General features: G+C 47.3%; 1 protein-coding gene across 2 annotated transcripts in view; it reads left to right on the forward strand.

Annotated features, from left to right (window-relative positions):
• The window catches only part of GALE (UDP-galactose-4-epimerase), a 104,668-nt gene that overhangs the window by 54,843 nt on the left and 26,639 nt on the right, over nucleotides 1-23,186 (forward strand). For both annotated transcript variants that reach the window (XM_085648311.1, XM_085648312.1), the window contains exons 5-7: nucleotides 12,068-12,244; nucleotides 12,680-12,793; nucleotides 20,089-20,155. In XM_085648311.1, coding sequence (XP_085504437.1) covers nucleotides 12,068-12,244; nucleotides 12,680-12,793; nucleotides 20,089-20,155 — 358 coding nt within the window. The remainder of the gene's footprint in view (nucleotides 1-12,067; nucleotides 12,245-12,679; nucleotides 12,794-20,088; nucleotides 20,156-23,186) is intronic.

Consider the following 23,186-nt stretch of genomic DNA (forward strand, 5'->3'; position numbering starts at 1 on the left):
TAAGGTTCTGGGCATAGACTCATGGGGTTTCCCAGGGTCAGGTAGGTACATTTGGTTCACCCTCAGCGGCACAAGGGCGGCTGGGTGCAGAGAGAGTTAGGCCCAATGTTATCCTATGAGAGGTAGGGCGGCCTTGGTTGGTGGCTGCTGACCAGCAGGCCACGCGGCTGTGGGAGCTGGGGGAGCTGGGCTCCTGGTCCTTACTCAGGGCAAGTGGGGAAGTAGATAGGGGTAGAGGTTGCACTGCCAGGGCGGCTGGGTGCAGGGTGCTTTTGAGCCTTCGGGCGCTCAATTGATTTCAATGGGAAATCTCCGGTTTAGAAAAAGACTGCAAGCTCGGGACGAAGATTCTTCAGGTGCCACCACCACTTAGAGAGGTAAGTTGGGTAGTTGGAGGATAGGTAAGTACCCCGGGATTGGGCACAGGGGGCCGCGGGGCGCCGGGTGCAGGGGTGCCTTTTGGTGTCGGGAAATCTTACCCTCTGTTAATCGCGGTTGGCGGGGGCACCTGGTTCTGAGGCTGCAGACTTCTTCAGGAGTGTCGAGGGAGGTCCTTGGGTGCCGGACACGGTCACATTCACCGTAGGGTCGTCCTCGTGGTCCTTGTTCACTCCGGCACAGGCTAGGTTTGGCTGGTGCAGAGTGTGCTGGGTTCGCGGTTCCAGGCTGCTGCCAGGGATTAGAAGTAGGTTTTGAGTAGAGCCTCTACTCATGGGAGTCCCAGGGGTTTAGAGTCAAAAGGTAGCCAGGTCCTCTGGGGTTTGTGAGGTTGCTGGCCACAAGAGATGCCGGGTTGGAGCAGGAGCAGGTTCGAGGGTCGACAGGCCGGCAGGGCTGGGGCCAAAGCAGTTGGTGTCTTCCTCTTCTTAGCAGCTGCAGGGCAGGTCTTCTTTCTTCTAGCTCTTCTTCGGATTCTGGAATCTGGGGAAGGAAGGTTCAGGGTGCCCCTAAATACTAGATTTAGGGGCGTTACAGGTAGGTGAAGGGAATGGACCAATGGGTCCCTGTCCTGGGGTGGGTACACCCCCTATCCTGCCTCTCTCCTGTGGGAGGGGGCAGTAGCCTAGTCCTGATAGGGCAGGGCTTCCCATCTTCAAGATGGCGAGAGCCTGGAGATGTGCTTCACCTTGCCTCCCCCACCTGAGTGGTGGGGTTGGCAGGCTGGCACATCCCCTGTCCTTATTTGGGTTTCCGGCCAAGCTTCCCGCCAGAGTGGGAGGTTGCAGTGGCCTGGGGAAGTTCACAGAGGCGGCATGCCTTTGAAGCTTACCCCTGCCCATCCTGGGGGAGGAGATTTAGCACCTCGCCCAGGATGTGCATTGTTGCAGGCCCAGGAGAGCAGGGGCTCTCCTACCCAGGGGTCCAGCAACATGTCTGCTGTGTGGCAGCCTAGGCAGCCTCAGAACAGACGTGGATTGTAGATTAGGTTTTAGGGGGCATCTCTAAGATGCCCTCTGGGTGCTTGGTACATTAGATCCCACACTGGCATCAGTGTGGGTTTAATGTGCTGAGAAGTTTGATACCAAACTTCTCAGTCTTCAGTGTTGCCATTATGGTGCTGGGGAGTTCGTGTTTGACGAGCTCCCAGCACCATGTACTCTTAAATGGCAGCACTGCACTTACAGTGCCCAGGAATGGACCTGGGTACTGTAGGGGCACAGGGCTCCTGCTCCTGTGCCCACACCATTGTCATAGGCCACCCAGCTAGAGGGGTGGCTGATGTATGCCATGGCAGTGTAGGCGATGTGCATGGCACACAGGGATGTGTGCCATGTCTACTCATTGTTTTGTCTTGCACCCAGACACCCAGCCTGCAAGGCCAGTGTGTGTGTTAGGGTACAGGGCCTCTAAGGGTGGCACAATGAGTGCTGCAGCCCTAAGAGGCCTTCCCTGGTCACAAGGCCCTGGATACCTAGGGTACCATTTACCAGGGGCTGACATGTGGCCAGGGTTTGCCAATTTGGGTTTAGTGTTTTTAGGGAAGGAACATAGGCCCTGGGCACCTAATTGGCAGGAGTCCAGGATACACTCAGTCAAAGTACATTCAGCAATTCAGCAAAACATGGGGGCATACCATGCAAGAAAGATGGCACTTTCTCGCATGTACTGATAGGCATTTGTGTCTCTCTCTGATTTCGGTGCATCATCTTTATAGGAGTTGACGTACACTTGCATTGGTCCTAGCTTTTGTAGTTCCTCAGCCTCTACCGCGATAAATTAGAATTGACTTAATGGCACAGTTGAAAAGCGTTAACCAAAGTCTTCCATGAGGTACTAGTTAGCATTTTGTGTTTTTATGCATAATATGTTGTCATGGCTTGCGCAAAGCTTCCTGAGCCGCTGAATATGATGCCAAGGTTGGTATAGTGCTGTTCAAGGATGGTATAGTGTGCTTCAAGGATGGTATAGTGCTGTTCAAGTATGGTATAGTGCTGTTCAAGGATAGTATAGTGCTCTTCAAGGATGGTATAGTGCCCTTCAAGGATGGTATAGTGCCCTTCAAGGATGGGATAAAACTAGTTACTTACCTGTACACTATGGTTCTCCAGTATTATCTTTCATAGATTCACATGCTTGTATCTTCCCCGTCGTCATGGTGGGAGTCTCACGGTAACAGAATGACCACAGCAGTATACGAAAAACTGCATAGCAAAATCCCTATAGGGAATCCTCTTATTTGGTAACCAAATCTCATCATTATGTGGTCCAAGACTCAGCCAATCGGCTGCTAGCCTTGCCCTCACACTCCCCAGCAGAGCCTTCCTGCCTCAGATTTCCAGCCCCGAGTGCGAGACTAATATATATCCAGAGACAATGAGGTTCTGCCTGAGAAATGGGGAGGTGGGCGGGCCGCATGTGAATCTATGAAAGATAATACTGGAGAACCATAGTGTACAGGTAAGTAACTAGTTTTTTCTCCAGTATTGAATCTTTCATAGATTCACATGCTTGTATCAGAATAGTAAGCAGTACTTATCCCAAACTGCATTTCCAGGCTAGAACCCCAATAACCGCGGGCTCTGCTCATTTGTATAGATTGTTAACATACATTGCAGTATTTGAAACATTTGTGTCAACAGACATATATTTGTACATTCAATCATCGTCATAATTCATGATAAATACCTTAATGAAATAGGTGCCGTAGAACTGCTTGTCCCACTGCTGCATCCTTTCTCCACGCTGCGTCCAGACAATAATGTCTAGTAAAGGTGTGCGCATTCTTCCATGTCGCAGCTCTACAAATGTCTGGCAGTGGCACCCCTGCAAATAGAGCCGTAGAAGTTGCCATCTTCCTTGTGGAGTGCGCACGTACTTTAGATTGTAAAGGTTTACCAGCTTTGCTATGACACAAGGATATTGCTGACGATATCCACCTCGAGATACTAGACCTAGAAAGTGCCACCCCTTTCCTGGGACCGGCAAAGGCTACGAAAAGTTGATTTGTCTTTCTGAATGATTGGGTCTTGTCGATATAGAATTTGAGACATCGTTTGACGTCTAAAGAGTGCAACGCTCTTTCTGCCGCTGTTGACGGGTCTTTAAAAAATGTAGGCAAAACTACTGGTTCATTTAGATGAAAGCTGGAGGGGACTTTAGGAATAAATTTGGGATTCGTCCTGAGAATCACTCTGTCCTGCCTGAATTGTAGGAATGGTTCTGCAATTGAGAAAGCTTGAATCTCGCTGACCCTTCTTGCCGATGTGAGCGCTAACAATAACGCTGTCTTCCATGAGACAAATTGTAATTCCGCCTTATGGATTGGCTCAAAGGGCGGTTTCATTAACTGTGTAAGAACTATATTCAGCTGCCAAGGAACAACTGGTCTTTGAACAGGAGGGACCATTCTGAAGAGCCCTCTGAGGAATTCCTTAATAACTCTTTGGGACCAAAGAGAGGGTCGGTCAGGAACTCTTGTGTACCTTGAAATAGCGGCTAGGTGTACTTTTATGAACATATGAGAGAGTCCAGATTTGGCCAATGTCAGTAGATATGGGAGAATCTGAGCAGACGAGACCCGAAATGGATGCAAATCATTAGATGCACACCACTGACAGAACCTTTTCCATTTCGCCGCATATGTTTTGTTTGAGAAAAACTGCGCGGGATCGTGATAGAATGTCTCTGCAGTCCTGAGGGATCTTTAACAGGTGGAATTCATGCTCGTGAGGTTCCATGCCGACAAGCTGAGCGATTTCAAATTTGGATGCAGTATCTGTCCGTTGTTCATAGTTATCAGATCCTGCACTAATGGGAACTGTATCCTGGGTGTCATTGAGAGCCTGAGAAGTTCGGAGAACCACGCTTGTCTCGGCCACGCTGGTGCAATCAGAATCAGATGGCACGGCTCTGATTTCATTTTCCTTAAGACTTTCAACATTAGAGGAAAGGGGGGAAAGGCATACGCAAACATTCCTGTCCAGCACATCTGTAGCGCATTGCCCCACGATCCCTTCTGCGGAAACCTGCTTGCAAAGTTTTTGCATTTCGAATTGTGGCTGTCCGCGAATAAGTCTAGCCTTGGCGTGCCCCATACCTTGAACACTTTGGAAAGGTGCTTCCGATGTATTTCCCACTCGTGAGAGATTTCGGGAGATCTGCTCAGAATATCCGCTCTTGTGTTGTCCACTCCTGCAACATGTTGCACTTGAAGCGAGATGTTGTGAGCTAAAAGCCATTTCCAAATGTCTTGTGCTTCCTTTGACAGAAGTTTCGACTTTGTGCCTCCTTGTTTTAGCAGGTAAAACATAGACGTTGAGCTGTCCGTCTTCACCAGAACCGTAGATCCGCGAATTCTGGGAAGAAAAGCCTTGAGTCCCAAGAACACGGCCCTCAGCTCTAGCAAGTTGATGTGGAGCTGTGTTTCGGACTTTGACCAGTGGCCCTGAATTTCGAGCTCCTGGAGATGCGCTCCCCAACCTTGAAGAGAAGCATCCGTCATCATCACGAAATTGTAGGTCTGTGATTCGAAAGTCAGTCCTTCCGCCAAATGATCCCTGATCTTCCACCATGACAGGGTGTCTCTGATCTGAGGAGTGATTACTATTCGATCCTCGAAGGATCCCTGCCACTGAAGCCATTGCTCGTCTAGCAGTTCTTGTATAGGCCTCATGCGGAACCTGCAATTTGGGAGTAGGGGGATACAAGAGGACATCATTCCCAACAATGACTTGTAGATCCTTACTGAAACTGACTTTTTTATTTGCAATTGTGTTGACAACCGTATGATCTTTCGAATACGCTCCTCTGACGGGTAAGCCTTGGTCTCCTCCGTGCAGATTAGAGCCTTCAGAAATTGAAGGGACTGCGCTGGTCTGAGATGTGATTTTCTCTAGGTTAACTCTGAGACCTAGCTGATTGAAAAGCTCCATGCAAACGTGAAGGGAGCGGTGGGTGTCTCTGAACGAACTTCCTTTGTTAAGCCAATCGTCGAGATAAGGGAAAATCTGGTGACCTTGGAGTCTTAGGTGGGCCGCAATTGGCGCCATACACTTGTAAAGATTCTCGGTGCCGACTTTAGTCCGAAAGGTAAGACTTTGAATTGGTAATGACACCCCGCCACCATGAAGCGTAGACATTTTCTGTGTTTTACGTGTATTGGGACGTGAAAATAAGCATCTAAGAGGTCCAGGGATGCCAAATAATCTCCTCCGCCAATCAGGAGAAGAATTTCCTGCAGGGATAACATTCGAAATTATTTCTCTTGCATGAATTTGTTGAGACCTCTCAGGTCCATTACCTGCCTCCATTTTGATGTGTCCTTCTTTTTTATGAGAAAGAAATGCGAGTAATAGCCTTTCCCACGTTGAAGCCGTGGAACTTCTTCTATCGCCTCCTTTTGTAATAACGCTATCACTTCTGCCTTGACGGCTGATAGATGTTCTTGTCTCCTGTGTATAGGAGGCTGAATTGGAGGCTTTTCTACGAACTCCAGAGTATGGCCATGTTGTATTACATCTAAAACCCATCAGTTCGTTGTTATTGACAGCCAAGCTGGGTAAAATGAAGTCAGGTAATGCGTGCTGCTTCTCGGACAAGTGGCGGATGTGTTGAAGAAGTCATTGTCGTCGATTGGATTGCTGCGACTTCCCTCTCGCAGATGACCTTCCCCTGGACTGTTGCTGATAGTTATTTGAGGATCGAAATTGTTGATTGCTCGAGTACTGACGATATCCCTGCTGCTGGTATGGCTGATATCTGTTCGATTGGAACGAGGATCTTTGTGTAAATTGTCCCCGGGATCCTCTCCTCCGAAAGGACTGAAACCTACCCTGTTGAAGAGATCCCAGCGCCCGCGCTGTATCTGTGTCGGTTTTGATGCTTTGGAGGGCCTCATCGACATGCTTTCTGAACAGGTTCTCTCCATCAAATGGCATGTCCACTATTTTGGCCTGTACCTCCGGTCTGAACGAGGTGGCCTTCAACCATCCTTGTCTTCGCAAAGCTACTGCACCTGCCATTTGTCGAAAAGCCACTGAGGACAAATCCATAGCGATGTCTATGGATTCAGATGCTGCCCTAGCTGCATACTGTAGAATAGCAGCCGCTTCTTCTTTTTTATCCTCTGGAAGATGGGAGAGCGCTCCACATCTGCCTGTTGAATCTGCTGATGAGGGCTAATGCATTAGAAGCCTTTAAGGAAGACGCTGCCATCACCGCAAAGCGCTTCCCTGCGCCATCCATTCGTCTTCCGTCTTTGTCCGGGGGAACCATTGTTGTTGAAACCGGATTTTTGGAGTTTCTTTGGGCGGCCTGCGTCACCACAGAGTCTGGTCGAGGATGACCAATCAAACAGGCCGGAGACGATTCTGGAGCTCTATATTTCTTGTCTATTCGAGGAACTGAAGCAGCCACTGAAGCCGGGTTCCTCATTATCTTCAAGCCTTCCTCCCAAATATGGGCGATTATCGGAATGGACCGCATAGACTTGCGTGACTCCTCTTTAAAGTCATAGAGAAAACATTTGGCTTCCTGAACTGGAAGCGGAAGGTCCAAGCGCTTTGATGCTTTATCCATGATATCATGGAACCCTCCTATATCTTGCGGCGGAGAGTGCGCGGGTGTTGGAGATGGCGACGGCGTAGTTGGGAGAATATATTGGTCCCATTCATCGACAACCTGCTTATCTTGAAGGAGTTCTCCTTCTTCCAGTTGATCGGCGTCACTGTCTTCCAAGTCATCTCTGATTGTCATAATCGGTGGAGATCGTATCTTCTGAGTGGAAGTTTTGGGAGAAGAATGAGGTGGTCGTACCTGTGTCGGCTTCTCCACCGTCTGTGGCGCTTGAGAGTTAGCGTCCGGGAAACGCCGATAGTAGTCGTTTATCATCAGCCGCAAGTCAGTCACCAAGGAAACCGGCATGGAAATAGAGTCCTCTCTAGAAGTATGTTGAGGCTCTTCCTCTTCCTCGTAGTCATAAGACTGCTGAAAAGATTCATATATTCGTGAATCTCTCGGAGGGCGATCCTGAAATGAGAAGACTTCTTAAACCTCATGAAATTCTTCCTCATCCGTTTCCTGACTCTTAATGCGAAGTTGGGAGGGACTATAAGCCACTCCTGAAGATTCCTCATCATCGGACTGTAAGTCTAGTAGATTTGAAGGAGGAAGCGGAGAAATTTTTGTCCATGTTGTAAAATCTGTAGACTTAGTCTGCTTCGTCGACGAGCCCGTCGACGACGCCATAGACTTCAATGTTATCTTCTTTACTTTAGGAGATTTAAAAGTTCCCGCCTACGGGGCTTCCGTCGGCGGAGATCTCGTCGACGGGGAAAGCTGTATTATCGTCGACACCGTAGTCGTCGACGACGAAGTCTTCGTCGATGAAGGTAATGTGGCCGTCGACGAGGATCCCGTCGACGGGATCGGCAACGGGCTTTTCTTCGACGTAGTCGTCGACGGTTTCAGAGCAATAACAGCCGGCGACGCCCCAATTTTCGTCGACGGGGCTGAGGAAACTTCTCTTGACTCTTTAGATTTTTTAAGAGGAGTATGAGGTAATGAAGACGCAGGGGCCCCTTTGTCTTTTGCTTTTTCAGCTCTGAAATATCTTCCGAAGTTGAAGATTTTCTCTTCTTTGAAGACTTAGATTCCTCCTCAGAGTCAGATTCTGAAGTGACCTTCTTTTTCTGAAGCCACAGCAGAAGACGTGCCTCCCTGTCATGTAGGGTTTTCGCAGAAAAGGTTCTGCAATGTTTACAGTCTTTAGGCACATGTTTTGGGTGCAAGCAATATAAGCAGTCCTTATGTGGGTCCTCAGAAAACAATCTAGGCTTTCCACAGGATCTGCAGGGCCTGAAAAGCCTCTTCTTAGAGCTTTCAGCCTTACTGAACAAGAAAAAATGAAGCACAGTACCTCAAACCAGCAAAGAGAAGGATATTTTCAGATGAACCAGAGGTCAAAAGTTCACACAGGAACAAAACTGAGCAAGGCTCAGGGAGACTCCTCCTCACACGAAGGCGGTTGGAAATCTGAGGCAGGAAGGCTCTGCTGGGGAGTGTGAGGGCAGGGCTAGCAGCCGATTGGCTGAGTCTTGGACCACATAATGATGAGATTTGGTTACCAAATAAGATGATTCCTATAGGGATTTTGCTATGCAGTTTTTCTTATACTGCTGTGGTCATTCTGTTACCGTGAGACTCCCACCATGACGACGGGGAAGATACAAGCATGTGAATATATGAAAGATTCAATACTGGAGAAAGTGCCGTTCAAGGATGGTATAGTGATGTTCAAGGATGGTATATTGCTCCTTAAGGACGGTATAGTGCTCCTTAAGGACAGTATAGTGCTCCTTAAGGACTGTATAGTGCTCTTTAAGGATGGTATCTGCTGTTCAAGGATGTGGTGTACTTTTGTTAATCTATACTAGATGCACTCTGCAAAGCTGTGTTGCAGGGGGGCTGTTCCTTATCGCAGTCTCCTTTATGGTAGGGGTCTAATCAGTCTGATGCAGCCAGAGGAAGTCTGGTAGTGGACACACTGGTGGATCCCGCCTCTTGCACAAGAAACCTTATTCTTGGGCTATCTTCTGATATGTGCAGGGAGTGTAGAGTTGGAGAGGATGAAGTCCACTAGCACTTAGAAAGTCAGATGCCAGCATAATGTTTGAAACTTTTAATTTTAACATGATGAAGAAATGTATTAATTACTCTGTGCTGATTTTAATGTCTGTATTATAATAAGTGAGGACTGTGCTTTGTTCATGTACAGACCACAGTTAGAAAGGACCTCTGTCCGTCGTGACCTGCAAGCATCAAAAACTGCGGGAAAAATAGGTGTCAGGTGGCGAAAGGAGAATGGCGATAGTACTGGAAATAGAGAAAAGTACTGGGTGCAGGTGCTGGAGGTTTTAACAGAAACGATATTACGAAAGGATCAATGAACAGCAGTAAAGTCCTGAACAAATGAGGAAATTGGTGGATTGAGGGAGGTGGATGCTCAGTTATTCTGAAAGAACTGGCTGATACTCTACAGAGAGGATGTCTATGGGGGAGACTGACTTTGATAACATGAATACATTCACAAGTGACTGGTTCCTCAGAAAAACTCCTCAAACAATTAATAATCTGTGTGGTATCAAAGCACACCAACAAATGCCTGGGTTAAAACTTTCTGTTCTACTGTGACGCTTGTCAAGTCATAGGTCAACAAGGTCTGCGATTAGTCCGATTCTATTTAATATATACTTGAGCCCACTAATCTCCGTCATCCAGTCCTATGGAATTGAATTGATAAACTATGCAGATGATACACAACTTATCTTCTCGCTGGAAGGGAATCAATCAGTATCACTTGACAGATTCCACGAGTGTATGCGTAAAATGGCAAGCTGGCTTAGGGACAATTCCTTACAGTTCAACGGTGATAAAATGGAAATCTTGTACTGTACAGCAAATAAAGTCCCACGTCCACTTTCGACCAACTTCTGGCCAACTCCAACAGAAAAACCACTAATTCCCTCAAAGACAGTGCGTAATTCGGGGGAGATATTTGATGATAACTTAAAGTTAGACTCCCAAGTAGATAAAATAGTTGGAACCTGTCTTTCTCTGATCAGAGCATTACGGAAAATACTTCCTATGCTACCGATTTCAGCCTTGAGTCTGCTCGAGTACTGTAACGCACTGCTGCTGGGTGCTCCGAATTCTTTGACAAAGAAACTTCAAAGAATCCAGACAATGGCGGCCAAGATAGCTTTAAAGAGACAGCGTAGGTCATCGACATCCTTGTCCCTCAAGGATCTTCACTGGCTGCCGATTATGCAGAGAATACAGTTTAAATCGCTCTGCATTGTCTTCAAGGCAGTACATGGAATGGGACCCAGACCTCTGCAGAGTAAATTTATCTGGTATACCCCGGCCAGAAGCCTTCGGTCATCAACAGCTAAGCTGGTGAACATGTCCAGATTTTAAAAAATCAGGTTGGGAGGCAGAGCATTTAGCTATGTAGCTGCGCGACTATGGAATGAACTCCCGGTCGATCTCAGACAAACGGAGGATCTTCTTCACTTCAGAAAAAGCTCAAAACTTGGCTTTTCCCCTGGGATTAAAGGAGCCCAGCCATCGCTCTGAATAATTCTGTCTTGGGTTGGTTGCTTACTGTGCTCAGTGGAATGTAAGGTAATCTCAGCGCCAGGATACCCGTGGGGTGATAGTGCGCTTTATAAGTGTGTTTTACATTACATTACAACACTGCTAACTGGTAGGATTGAGAAATGTGATGTATTGTAAATTTTGTTTTTTCTGGTTTTAGAAGTTGAATCTGTCTTTCCTGCAACTTTAGGCAAGGGGTGTTGTAAATTCGACCCTCGCCTAATCAATATTTCCTTATGGTGGTCTGTGAGCTACTAGGCTGGTGAGCTTTGCTTTGGGGACTTTGAGGTAGTACCAGGGGACGTCTGTCACCTGATTACTAGGAGCAAGTCACGTATTGTAATCTTGGAAAGAACAATAATTCAAGCCCTTTAAAGTCCGGCTCAGTCTCTCTCAGCCATGTCCATGAACGATTGTGGTGTAATCTTATTTACAGAGGGATTGTGTCATGCTTACCATTGAAACCATAATAGACCACTCCTAATGAGTAAATCAAAAAGTCTCAAGTTGGGGACAAATAGAAATCAATAAAGCCCCTGCAAAGTGTAAATAGCAGGTGATACCTCCATGCCTGCTGCATCATGAAAGAACACCTCAAATACTAGTGTAACTGGGTCCATGGTTCCCAATATTTGCCATGAAATCTATTCATATCTTTTCTCTATAGGAATTAGGAGTTGTCAGCAATTGGCCTTACCCCTCCGAACAAACAGATTGTTGGGATGCGGTCTTCTTTTTCCAAGCATGCATGGAGCGAGATGCTGTCATTCCCTATCAACAGGGAGGTCTACAGACCTACACCCCAACTCTTTGAGTATGGAAAAGATCGCCATCACTTCTGGGTGCAACTCGTGCCAAACCATAACAGTAGCTATGATTACTGAAGACCTTGTTAGTGTGTGGCGAGCACTGCTGTGACTGCATGGTCAAATGGTATTTGGGGACTTAGCAGCGTAAGATATGGCAGCAGTTTGGGATATTTTTTCTAGTCGATATCAGAATGACTGTAACAAGGGTCTAAAGACGTAGATATGGACTTGTGTCTCAGGTGAAAATCATCAGCATTCTAGACCTACACGTGCCCGATACTAGGCAAGCAGGCGTTTCCTATAACATGCAGCTGCTTACTTCCCCTTTTGATGAAAGACATCATCTGTCACTCTTAGCTGTTTAGAAAACAGTGCTTAGTATAAAAGAATTATAAGCCATGCTTACAATGGGGTCTCAGAAACAGTATATCTAGAAGGCAAAGTAGTTTTGAATAAAAAGTGAAGACTGGCTGAACTGTCAAGGATGACATGGGTCATGACTTCACATAAGTAATAGTAGTTGTGTGTGGATGTATGCAGGGTGAATAAATAAAAACATGAAGAAATTGCAGACCTTGGAGCTTTGTGTGGTGTTTCAACTCATCCATTCTCTATCATCAAGCACTGTTTGTTGTCTTGATTCTAAATCTGTTCCCTTTTAGGTAATGAGTGCTCATGGAGTGAAGAACATTGTGTTCAGCAGCTCTGCCACCGTTTATGGAGACCCTGCGTATCTGCCTATCGATGAGAAGCACCCCGTGGGTGGCTGTACCAATCCTTATGGAAAAACCAAGTACTTTATTGAGGAGATGATCCAGGACCTCTGCAAGGCTGAAAAGGTAAAAATGAAGAAAGATGTAGCCCGAGATTGCTCTGTGTCTGCATGATACACCAAGCAAGAGATCTCTGCTCAAAAGACTCATGAAGAAAGCTCTGCTCAAGGTATCCGCAAGAGGTTGCCTGGCCTTCATCCACAAGTGTACAGATAACTCATTTTAAGCCTGTTCTAGCTCCAAAGCAATGCTAGCAAAATCCCACAGGTCCTTTATATGCGTGATTATTGTGAGTTTTCCTCTAAATGTCTTTCTCCTCTTTCTCTTTTTGTATTTCCTTCCTTCCTTTGTCCTTGACTTATAAGTTTGTTTGATCTTCTACTTACATAAGTACACTTGATATTTCAGTATTTCAAACTGATGCATGTTTGTTTTTATGTTGCCCCAACCAGGTTTTGTCTTGTATTAACTGTGGATTTGTTTTCCTGATTGGACTTTTAGGACTGGAATGCAATCCTTTTACGATATTTTAATCCGATTGGAGCTCACATTTCTGGAAAGATTGGGGAAGACCCTCAAGGAATCCCAAACAATCTGATGCCGTATGTCGCTCAGGTATCTTGCATCAATGTTTTTAAATATTGGGTTGTTTGTGTCGAGAATTTAGTATAAATCTAGAAATAGATAAAAAATCCTTATTAGTGCTAAAAATATTACATGTGGCCAAAACCAAATGTCAGCAGACATACTTTGATGTTATTGTGTACTTTTGTTTCTTATATGCACTTTTGTAATTTATGAGGTGCAATATGTTTAGTAATGCTTTCTACGTTAGTCTGGTTGATTTGCATGGCACTGCTTCACCATTCAGTAGTATTCAGTAGTATTCTCATAAAATCAATCTGGAGCAATTTAAAGGAGTGCAGCAAAATATGGATTATAATTATGTGGTTAAAGGTTTTCCAAAGAATGTCATTTGATTTTATAGTATTGGTTGGTTCGAGGCATGTGGGCTGCTGAATTCATATCTGTGCATAGATCGCCGCCTAGTGTTGGGTCCGGATGTTTGCACGTTGTTGTCCTGGAAGAGTCTTCGAAGTATCCTTGGATAGGTGACTCCTCCCCTGGACTACAGTGCGCATGGGCATCCTCTCCATCCTCAGATTGTTTTTTTCCGCCATTGGGTTCGGATGTGCTATCTTAGCTCAAGTTAGGAAAATATTTTTTCGAGGCCAAAAGGCCTTTAGTTCGCGTCGGTACTGTTTATCGATCGGGTTTCGCATTTACCTGTCCATCGACTACTTCGACGATGGAATCCAGGACGCCATTCAAAAGGTGTCCGGTATGCAATGCGAAGTACCCACACATCGACGTCCATCCGGTGTGCAACAAATGCCTTTCGCCGGACCACGACGAATCAACATGCATGGCCTGTGCCCGGTTCCGCTCGAAGAAGACTCTGCGGAATCGACGAGCGGCGAGACTCGAGGCACAGCACGCGGCACCGGCCCCAACAGACATCTTCGGCGAGGCCGAAGACGTCGAGGAATTGGAAGTCTTGCCCTCCAGTCCCGTTTCCGAACACGAACCCGGATCGGACGAGGAAGACGAGTCACTCTTCCACAGAGGTGAAGACGACACCGAGGTAGGAGACGACGAGGAGGCCTTCGGGGCCGAAGAAAGTAGCTCCAATGATGAACAAGGCCTACCTGTTCAAACCGTTCAAACACCAGTGCCACAGCCTATGGCTCCGGTCGAGGGATCGCCTTCGGGCCTTACCCGAGACCCATCCCGCAGTTCTTCGGCCCCGCCCTCGGGCCCGGCCTCGGACGTTCAGCGGCAGCCATTACTACATAAACAGGCTGGTTTCCCTATCACAAAACCGAAACCGAAAGCTGCTCAGGTTCCACCGAAACCGAAACTGAAAGTAGCGCTGGTCGGATCGAGGCCTTCGACGCCAGCGCACCGCGTCGGCACCGACCGCACCAAGAGGGACTTCGGTGCCGAACTTGAAGCGGGCGACGTTGGAGTCGACAAACGGAAAAAAGCCATCGGCACCGACAAACCTGCTCGGCTACCGGCACCGACGACACCAAGGGCCGTACCGCCTGCTGTGTCTCACATCGCTCCCTCGACGACACCTAAGCCTCAGGTATCGAAGACTTCGACGGTGATCTCTTCACCCCGACTCGATGACCCGCCGGCACCGAAAAAATCTACGGCCGCCTCTACGAGCCTGGCCGGTGCCAAAGCCTCGAAGGCGCCCCAAGTACGACCTGGTGTGACGCAAGGCAGCAAAACCACACCTGTCCTCCAGGACACGTCGGGCTCCGGTTCGGTCGGAGCTCCCGCAGCCTCTTCGGTGCCGACCAACATTACCTTCGGCTTGCCTCCGTCAACAATCCCAAAAATGTTCCAACTCAGGACACGGGTCACCCAACCTACGGTCACACCTGCTGAGACGTCTCCGGCACGTATCATCGACGCCGGCACTGGCAGGATGATTCTCCAGGACCGAAGGATAACTTCGGAGCCGCCATTGGACCCTTTCAGGATCCCACTAAAAAGGAAGTTGCCTGCAGAATCGGAACCTCTCCTTTATGAACCCTTCCATTCATCCTACCAGGATCCACACCGGTTCTCCCCCACACGCTCCGATACAGACGCATTGGAGGACTACATGGCTGACCAAGTCCCCTACCATGTAGACACGGACCCTGATGACCAGCAGGACCCTGATCAAACTTGGGGCGACCCTGCAGACCCCAGTGCACCTCTCGATGCACAGGATCCACAACTCTATGGGGCAAAGACATCTCCTACGGAGGATACTGCGGCGTTCAATGCTCTTATCGAACGTGCTGCCAATAACCATGGGGTGCAGCTTCACTCTGATACCATCGAAGATGACTTTCTAATGGACACCTTTGCATCCTCAGAAAGACATGTAAAGACTCTGCCAATGTTGAAGGGGGTCCTCAAACCAGCCAAGGACATTTTCAAAGAACCCACCAGGGCACGAGTGATAAACCCCAGGATTGATAAAAATACAGATCAGCACCTGGGGATCCTACTTACATCAGAGGACAATTACCACTCAACTCCATCGTCGTAGCGAATGCACGCAAGAGGGCACACTCGCAAACAACAGGTGACGCTCCTCCCCCGGACAAAGAGTCCAAGGTGTTAGAAACCTCTGGCAAGCGAGTTGCCGCCCAAGCTGCCAACATATGGCGCATAGCCAACACTCAGGCGCTCCTTGCTCGCTATGATAGAGCGCACTATGACACACTTGAGCAAATATTCCAACATCTCCCTGACCAGTTCAAGGAAGGCGCAGAAATGCTCATCAGAGAAGGACAGCTACTAACGAACGCTTCCATCAAATGCGCACTAGATGTTGCAGACACGGCTGCCAGAGCCATAAACACAAGCGTCATGTTGCGACGACATGCCTGGCTACGGATCTCAGGATTCAAGCCTGAGGTACAAAACAATATACTGAACCAGCCCGTCAACCCCGACTATTTATTCGGGCCAGAGGTTGACACCACCCTCGAAAAGATAAAAAAGGATACGGACACTGCAAAGTCCATGGGCGCACTACAAACTCAGTCCTTTCGGAGCGGCTCCTTTCGTCGCCCCGGAAACAAGGGGGCAGGTAGAGGACAGGGGTCACAACAAACATATAACCAAGGCAATACACAGACCACCTATGATAAAAACACCCGAGGTGGATATCGTGGCTCCAGCACAAAGGGCAGAGGACGCGGCTACGGCAACACCAGGTCCTCCCCCAAGAACAAGCAGTGACGCCCTCTCCCTTCCTCCCGACCACACAACACCTGTCGGGGGAAGGCTACAAAGGTTCCTGTCCACGTGGAATTCCATCACCACGGACAGGTGGGTCAAAGATATTATAAAATACGGTTACTGTCTGGAGTTAACCTCCACTCCACCCACAATACCACCAAGAAGCCGTCCTATGTCCTCAGAGCACTTAACGCTCTTACAGCAAGAAGTGCAAAGTATGCTTCTAAAAGGCGCTATAGAGGTCGTACCCATCCACGAGCAGGGTGCGGGAGTGTACTCCCTCTACTTCTTAATTCCATAAAAGGACGGGTCGCTCAGACCTATATTGGACCTGAGACCCCTGAACCAGTACATTCTTTCAGAGCACTTTCATATGCTCACTCTACAGCAAGTCCTTCCGCTTCTCAAGCAGGGAGACTTCCTAGCCACACTGGACCTCAAGGATGCGTACTTTCACATACCCATCCACCCCTCACACAAAAAATACCTCAGGTTCACTGTTCAGGGGCAGCACTATCAGTTCAAAGTCCTTCCCTTCGGCGTGACAACAGCGCCCAGGGTTTTCACGAAGTGCCTAGCTACGGTGGCAGCACATCTACGGAGGCAGCATATACACGTCTACCCCTACCTAGACGACTGGCTCGTTCAAGCGAAGTCAGCCCAGCAATGTGCAAGCCACATGTCCCGCACCGTTCACCTTCTTCACAGTCTGGGATTCTCACTGAATTATCCAAAGTCCCATCTCCAGCCCGCACACGTACAACAGTACCTAGGTGCGACTATAGACACTCTGGCGGCCACAGCTCAGCCAAATTTAGTGAGGATCAACAGCATACAACTGCTGATCTCCAAATTCAAACCCAATCACTCACTTCCAGCGCGAGTGTTTATGCAGTTGATAGGCATGATGGCCTCCTGCATCTTCATAGTCCCGCACGCGAGATTACATATGCGCCCACTTCAGGAGTGCCTAGCACGTCAGTGGAATCAGGCTCAAGGACAGTTAAAGGACCTAGTGTTGGTGAGCGGTCGGGCATACAACTCTCTGCATTGGTGGAATCCACAAAACCTTTGCAAGGGCCGACCGTTCCAAGAGCCTGTCCCACAAATAGTACTGACAGCGGACGCGTCTCTCCAGGGATGGGGAGCTCATGTACTCCACTACACAGTGCAAGGACTATGGACAACACAACAAAAGAAGTTGCACATCAACCTTCTGGAATTGATGGCAATCTTCCTAGCCATGAAGGCATTCAAAGTACATCTATGCAACAAGGTCGTGTTGATCCGGACGGACAACATGACCGCAATGTACTACATACAGAAACAGGGAGGCACACACTCTCCACAGTTGTCTCATCTGGCTCAGAGCATGTGGAAGTGGGCCATTCAAAGGAACATGTTCCTCATGGCGGAACACCTCCCTGGCAAGGACAACCAGATGGCGGATCTGCTCAGCAGACACAGCCACCAAATGCACGAGTGGGAGTTACACCCATCAGTACTCCAACCGTACTTTCAGCAGTGGGGTCATCCGGAGATAGACCTATTCGCGACAAGCGAAAACGCAAAATGCCCAAGCTTCGCCGCCAGATTCCCACATCCGCAGTCGCAGGGCAATGCGATATGGATGAACTGGTCCGGCAGATTTGCGTACGCTTTTCCCCCAGCGCCATTGATACCGCTAGTGGCCCGCAAACTCCGACAACACTCCCTGACACTCGTCCTAGTTGCTCCCACGTGGGCACGCCAGCCGTGGTACACCACCTTCCTCGAACTTTCCGTGGTGCCGCATCAAAGGCTGCGGATCAAACCCGCGCATTTGACGCAGAACCATGGAGAGGTTCAGCACCCAGATCCGCAACAGCTGAATCTGGCGATCTGGCTCCCGAAGTCCTAGAGTTTGGCTATCTCAACCTGCCACCTGACTGTATGGACATCATCAAGGAGGCCAGGAGACCCACTACCAGAGCTTGCTATGCAGCCAAATGGAAAAGGTTCGTCATTTATTGCGGTAATAATGACATCAACCCGCTGGACGCATCCATCCAAAACATCATCTGTTATCTCTTACACCTATATCGATGCAATCTGGCGTACACCTCTATACGTGTCCATTTGACCGCAATATCAGCCTATCTGCAAACCAGGCAGCACCTCTCTCTATTCAGAGTGCCTGCCATCAAAGCATTCTTGGAAGGGCTCAAACGAGTCATTCCACCTAGTCACCCACCGGCTCCAATGTGGAACCTCAACTTGGTCCTCACACGCCTGATGGGTCCACCCTTTGAACCTCTACACTCATGCGAGATTCAATTCCTTACCTGGAAAGTGGCCTTCCTAGTAGCGATCACTTCCCTCAGAAGAGTTAGTGAACTCCAGGCACTAACCGTTCAAGAGCCATTTATTCAGGTTCACGCCAACAGGGTCGTACTACGTACCAACCCCAAGTTCATGCCCAAGGTAATATCGCAGTTCCACATGAACCAGACTATTGAACTGCCCGTTTTCTTCCAAAACCCACAAACTGTTGCAGAAAGGGCACTACATACACTAGATGTACGGAGGGCCCTCATGTACTACATCGACAGGACTAAACCATTCAGGAAGACAAAACAACTGTTCGTTGCCTTTGCCCCACACCACAAAGGTAACGCCATCTCCAAAGCAGGGATAGCCAGATGGATAGTTAAGTGTATTCAAATCTGTTATCAAAAGGCAAAACGCACATTAACTATTCCACCACGAGCCCACTCAACACGTAAGTTGGGGGCTTCCATGGCCTTCCTAGGAAATATTCCCCTGCATGATATATGCAGAGCAGCCACATGGTCCACTACACACACATTTACAAAACACTATTGCGTAGATGTGCAGTCAAAACAGCAGGCAGCTGTAGGACAGGCTGTTCTCAAAACACTTTTTCAGACCGCTGCAGCTGGCACGGGTAGCCGCCGCTAATAGAGGGCACTGCTATGTATTCTATGCACAGATATGAATTCAGCAGCCCACATGCCTCGAACTGAATATGCTACTTACCAGTATGCATCTGTTCTTGGCATGTAGGGCTGCTGACATTCATATCGCCCTCCCTCCTCCCCGGCGCCTGTCGCAGCTGCAGCTCTCAGAATTACTGCAAGCATGGTCATCACTTTCTGTATCTACTCCATCACTGCCACAATGGCGAAAAACAATCTGAGGATGGAGAGGATGCCCATGCGCACTGTAGTCCAGGGGAGGAGTCACCTATCCAAGGATACTTCGAAGACTCTTCCAGGACAACAACGTGCAAACATCCGGACCCAACACTAGGCGGCGATCTATGCACAGATATGAATGTCAGCAGCCCTACATGCCAAGAACAGATGCATACTGGTAAGTAGCATATTCATTACTTACTGCAGACATTTCACGAATAACTAGAGATGTGGTACTAATACATTTATTATTACAAAATATTCAACAGTACAATTTACATTTCAGCAGCAAAGAAACCTCTCTGTATCTACCTTCGTAAATTTGTCTCTTTTATTATCTTAACATACTACTGCATCAGAGTTTAGGTCTGTCCCCTATGATGTCTTTCATCAAGGATAGGATCCAAGTCCTCAATTTGTTTTTTATTTTGTGATGTGAAGCCGTGCAGTCGTTTTGTGCTGCATTTACTGATACATAGTAGTTGGGAATTATATTGTTAGTATGAAGACTCCGGTGGCATAGGTGACATTTCTGACCTTGTGCCCAGGCCCTCCTTCCATTGAGATACACCTTGGTGTCCTGCAAGTGTCGGCTCTTGGTGGCTGCAAATCTTGTCCTGGGCTGCCACAGAGGCTGGTGCGTGGCGGCTGCAGATATTGGCCCTGGAAAGCAACAAAGTTTGGTCACTCACATGACCTGGTTGAGTCAACCTTTATATACCATCTCAGTCCTCCTGCTTACAGCACCATGTGGTCAATTCTGAGTGGCCAAGCCTTTTGGTTCTTTGTCTTTTTTCTAACCATTCTTTTTGGTGTTATTGTCAGTTACGTGCCACTGTGGGTGGATGTAGGTCAGCCACTACCACTATTAACCACGTGTGTTTGTTTCTTGCTCGGCAGGTGGCCATTGGACGCCGGGAGCACCTTAGTGTGTTTGGCAATGATTACAACACATGTGATGGAACAGGTAAAAAATGGTGCACGGTTCTTCTTTGTTGGTAAAACCTGTACTGCAAACACTTTATGTTGATGTTACGTTTAATACAGTAGCACTGCTATTTAGTGTGTACATATTTGAATGTCATCTTTGTATATTTAAAGGGTTATGTCCTGCTTTTAGCATAAGACCAACATGACCTCTTCTTAATATATGTGCACTGACACGCATTCATTTTAGTACATGTACTGTGACACTGCTAGTTAACTCGCTTTACTGGACAGTATTTCCCTTTCTGCATTATAGAAAGGAAAAAAAATAAACAATTTTCACCCTGTGTCATCTCACAGAACAAGGCGGTAAAAGTAATTTATTTATTTTGGCTAGGTATAAAACCTGTTTGGTGAGTAATCTGGGCACCTGTGGGTTCTGTGACGACAGCAATTTAGAAGAGCAAGATAGGAGACCTAAAGCAGACAACTGGTTGCCAGGGAATGACACCAGTTACGTGAGAGCTTGTTAAACTAGGGATTGATACCTGAGCAGGGTTGCAGATTCTGGAGGCCCTGCTTGATGTGACCATCGCAGTAGCATATTTGCTACTGGAGAAACTGATTGCGCCCACCAGAGGCCTGTGAATTTAAACAACCTCATTCACAGGCCTCACTCCACTTCACCGCCATAAATAGAAATTCAAATGTGTGGAGGATTAATTATTTTTAGTTGATTTTGAGTGGAATCCAGCTAGAAAACTATTCTGTGTAACAAATTGTGAAGAGATTGCTATTTCACTTTACTTTGGAGCTTACAAATATACCTACAGGAAGCTGTTTTAGCAACTGGAGACAGTTGCATGATTCAAGACTTGTGCAATTCATTTTAATGTGACTGCAATTAAAAACATCATATAATTTTTAACAGCATTGGAGTGTGCTGCGCCTGTCTCCTGTGTAAGGGGAAGTCTACTGTGTTTTATGTAATTTTAAGGTATATATGTACTGCCTGATTGCCAGAATGATTTTCTGGTAGAAGTAAGAAGTACAAAACTGAGGGAGTGAGAGAAAGTTCACACAAAGAAGGTTTTATGGTACTGCAGATTTGAAGGTGATGTACCATGCCCGCAATTGACTTGGAAGGAAGTTTAGACTCTCATTACCTTCTCTGAGAATCCACCGCAACGAGCAGCAAAGAAACTAGAAAAGTAGATGATTTAAGGGCTTTCCAAGAACACATGTACAATCTTTTAGAAGGTGAGTGTCCACGTTGTGGACTTGATGGCAGCCTCATATCCCTGAAATAGCCTGCCAAAGAAAATACAATACACCCTTCAATGATGAAGTACAGAACAAAATTTAACAACCACCTATTAACCCCACAATTCCACAGTCTCTCTCCCAACTCACTTCTGACCACACAGCATCCAAACAGAATCTCATCACAATTGTAAAATACTTCACCTCCCCTGCTGTCAACTTCACCACCCTTACCCCTTCACAGGACCTCTGCAACTAGATCTACTACTTTGTGAACTACAAAATTAGCAATAAATACAACAACCTTACCTGCCAACTGGACCCATCCTCCCTCATTGCTCTACAACCCGATGAGAGTATCCACCCTGGAACTAGCCTGACATGCTAGCCTGCGATCTCTGCAATGGATGCAGGCTCAGCCATGTGATCCATTCACTTTGGAGACCCTACAGACCCCCGCCATTAATCTTCACCAGAGAACTCAACCCTCTCTGCTCTGCACTTACCCCGACCCTCAACTCCCTTCACCTCTGCCACCTTCCCAGAAGCCCGAGAACATGCCACCATTCGTCCCTTCCTGAAGAAACCATAGGCATACGCGAAGATACAGGCTCACTACTAATCTTTCTCCATGCTTCCCTTACCAGCTAAAATCCTCATAGCTGCCAAAGACGATACTTGCCTTTTTGACCTCTCTGGTGCTTTCGACATATTCTCGAATCACATCCTCATCCAAAGCATCTGCTACTCTGGAAATAGAGGACCTGGGCTCCATTGCATCTGCTTCTTCCTCACAGGGAACACACAGTCGATCAGCCTGTCACCTCACACCTTCACGGCCACCAACCTGTTTTGTGGAGTCACTTAGAGATCCACGATTAGTCATACCCTCTTCAACATACGCATGACTCTTCTCACTGGCATCATCAGATCCCGTGGTATCACCATAATCTCCTATGCACAAACACCCAACTCATCCTCTCCCTCTCCGACAACAAGTCCCACACCTCAACCACCTTCATGTCCAAAGTTGCCAACTGGATGAAGGTCAATTTTCTCAAGCGCAACTTTGACAAAACAGAAGCTGTAAGCTTCGGAAAGGACATCACTCTCTGGAATTCAGCCTGATGGCCATCTGAACTTGGTAAAGCACCCAACTCCACCGATCGAGCCAGGACCATCAGGATAATGGTGGATAAACTCTTTTTTCACATTTGCGACAAAAGACAAAATTAGTTTGCATCGCCTGAAATGTTGCTGTCTTCTTCTGTTTGCTGTTCACGTTGTGAGGAGAAGGGCAAAAAGTGTCCATAGTTTTGCAAAATTCGACACAAACTGCAGGGTTCCACCCAGCAAATTTGTAAGGAAAAAAACCAAGCATTTGCAATGCAATAGGTCTCGCATTATTAAAGTTTGCGCTATTGGTGTTGCATTATTTAGCAATGCCAATAGCTCAAACTTTAATAATGCGAGACCTATTGCATTGCAAATGCTTGTTACTTAGAGCTGTGAATCTTTGATGCGGTAGCGCTAGAAAACTGGCACAAATGTTCAAAAAATAAACATGAGTGATCGCAATTACAAGTCCACTAGCTCAAGTGTGTGTGTAACCACATACGCAATGTGCAAATATACAAAAAGGGAGCAGCTTGAGAACTTTGGCTGCAGAATACATAAACCATTGTTGATAAAAACAGCATCTCTGCAAACTGAAATGGTGAGCAGTACTCAAGCCTATATTTGGTGTCAGAGACATACTCTCTTAGCTTCTTCCTAACTTTCATTGGCACTTGTCACAAACCAGCCAC

Source organism: Triturus cristatus, chromosome 3_2 (genome assembly GCF_964204655.1).
Source record: "Triturus cristatus chromosome 3_2, aTriCri1.1, whole genome shotgun sequence".
Lineage (NCBI taxonomy): Eukaryota > Metazoa > Chordata > Amphibia > Caudata > Salamandridae > Triturus > Triturus cristatus.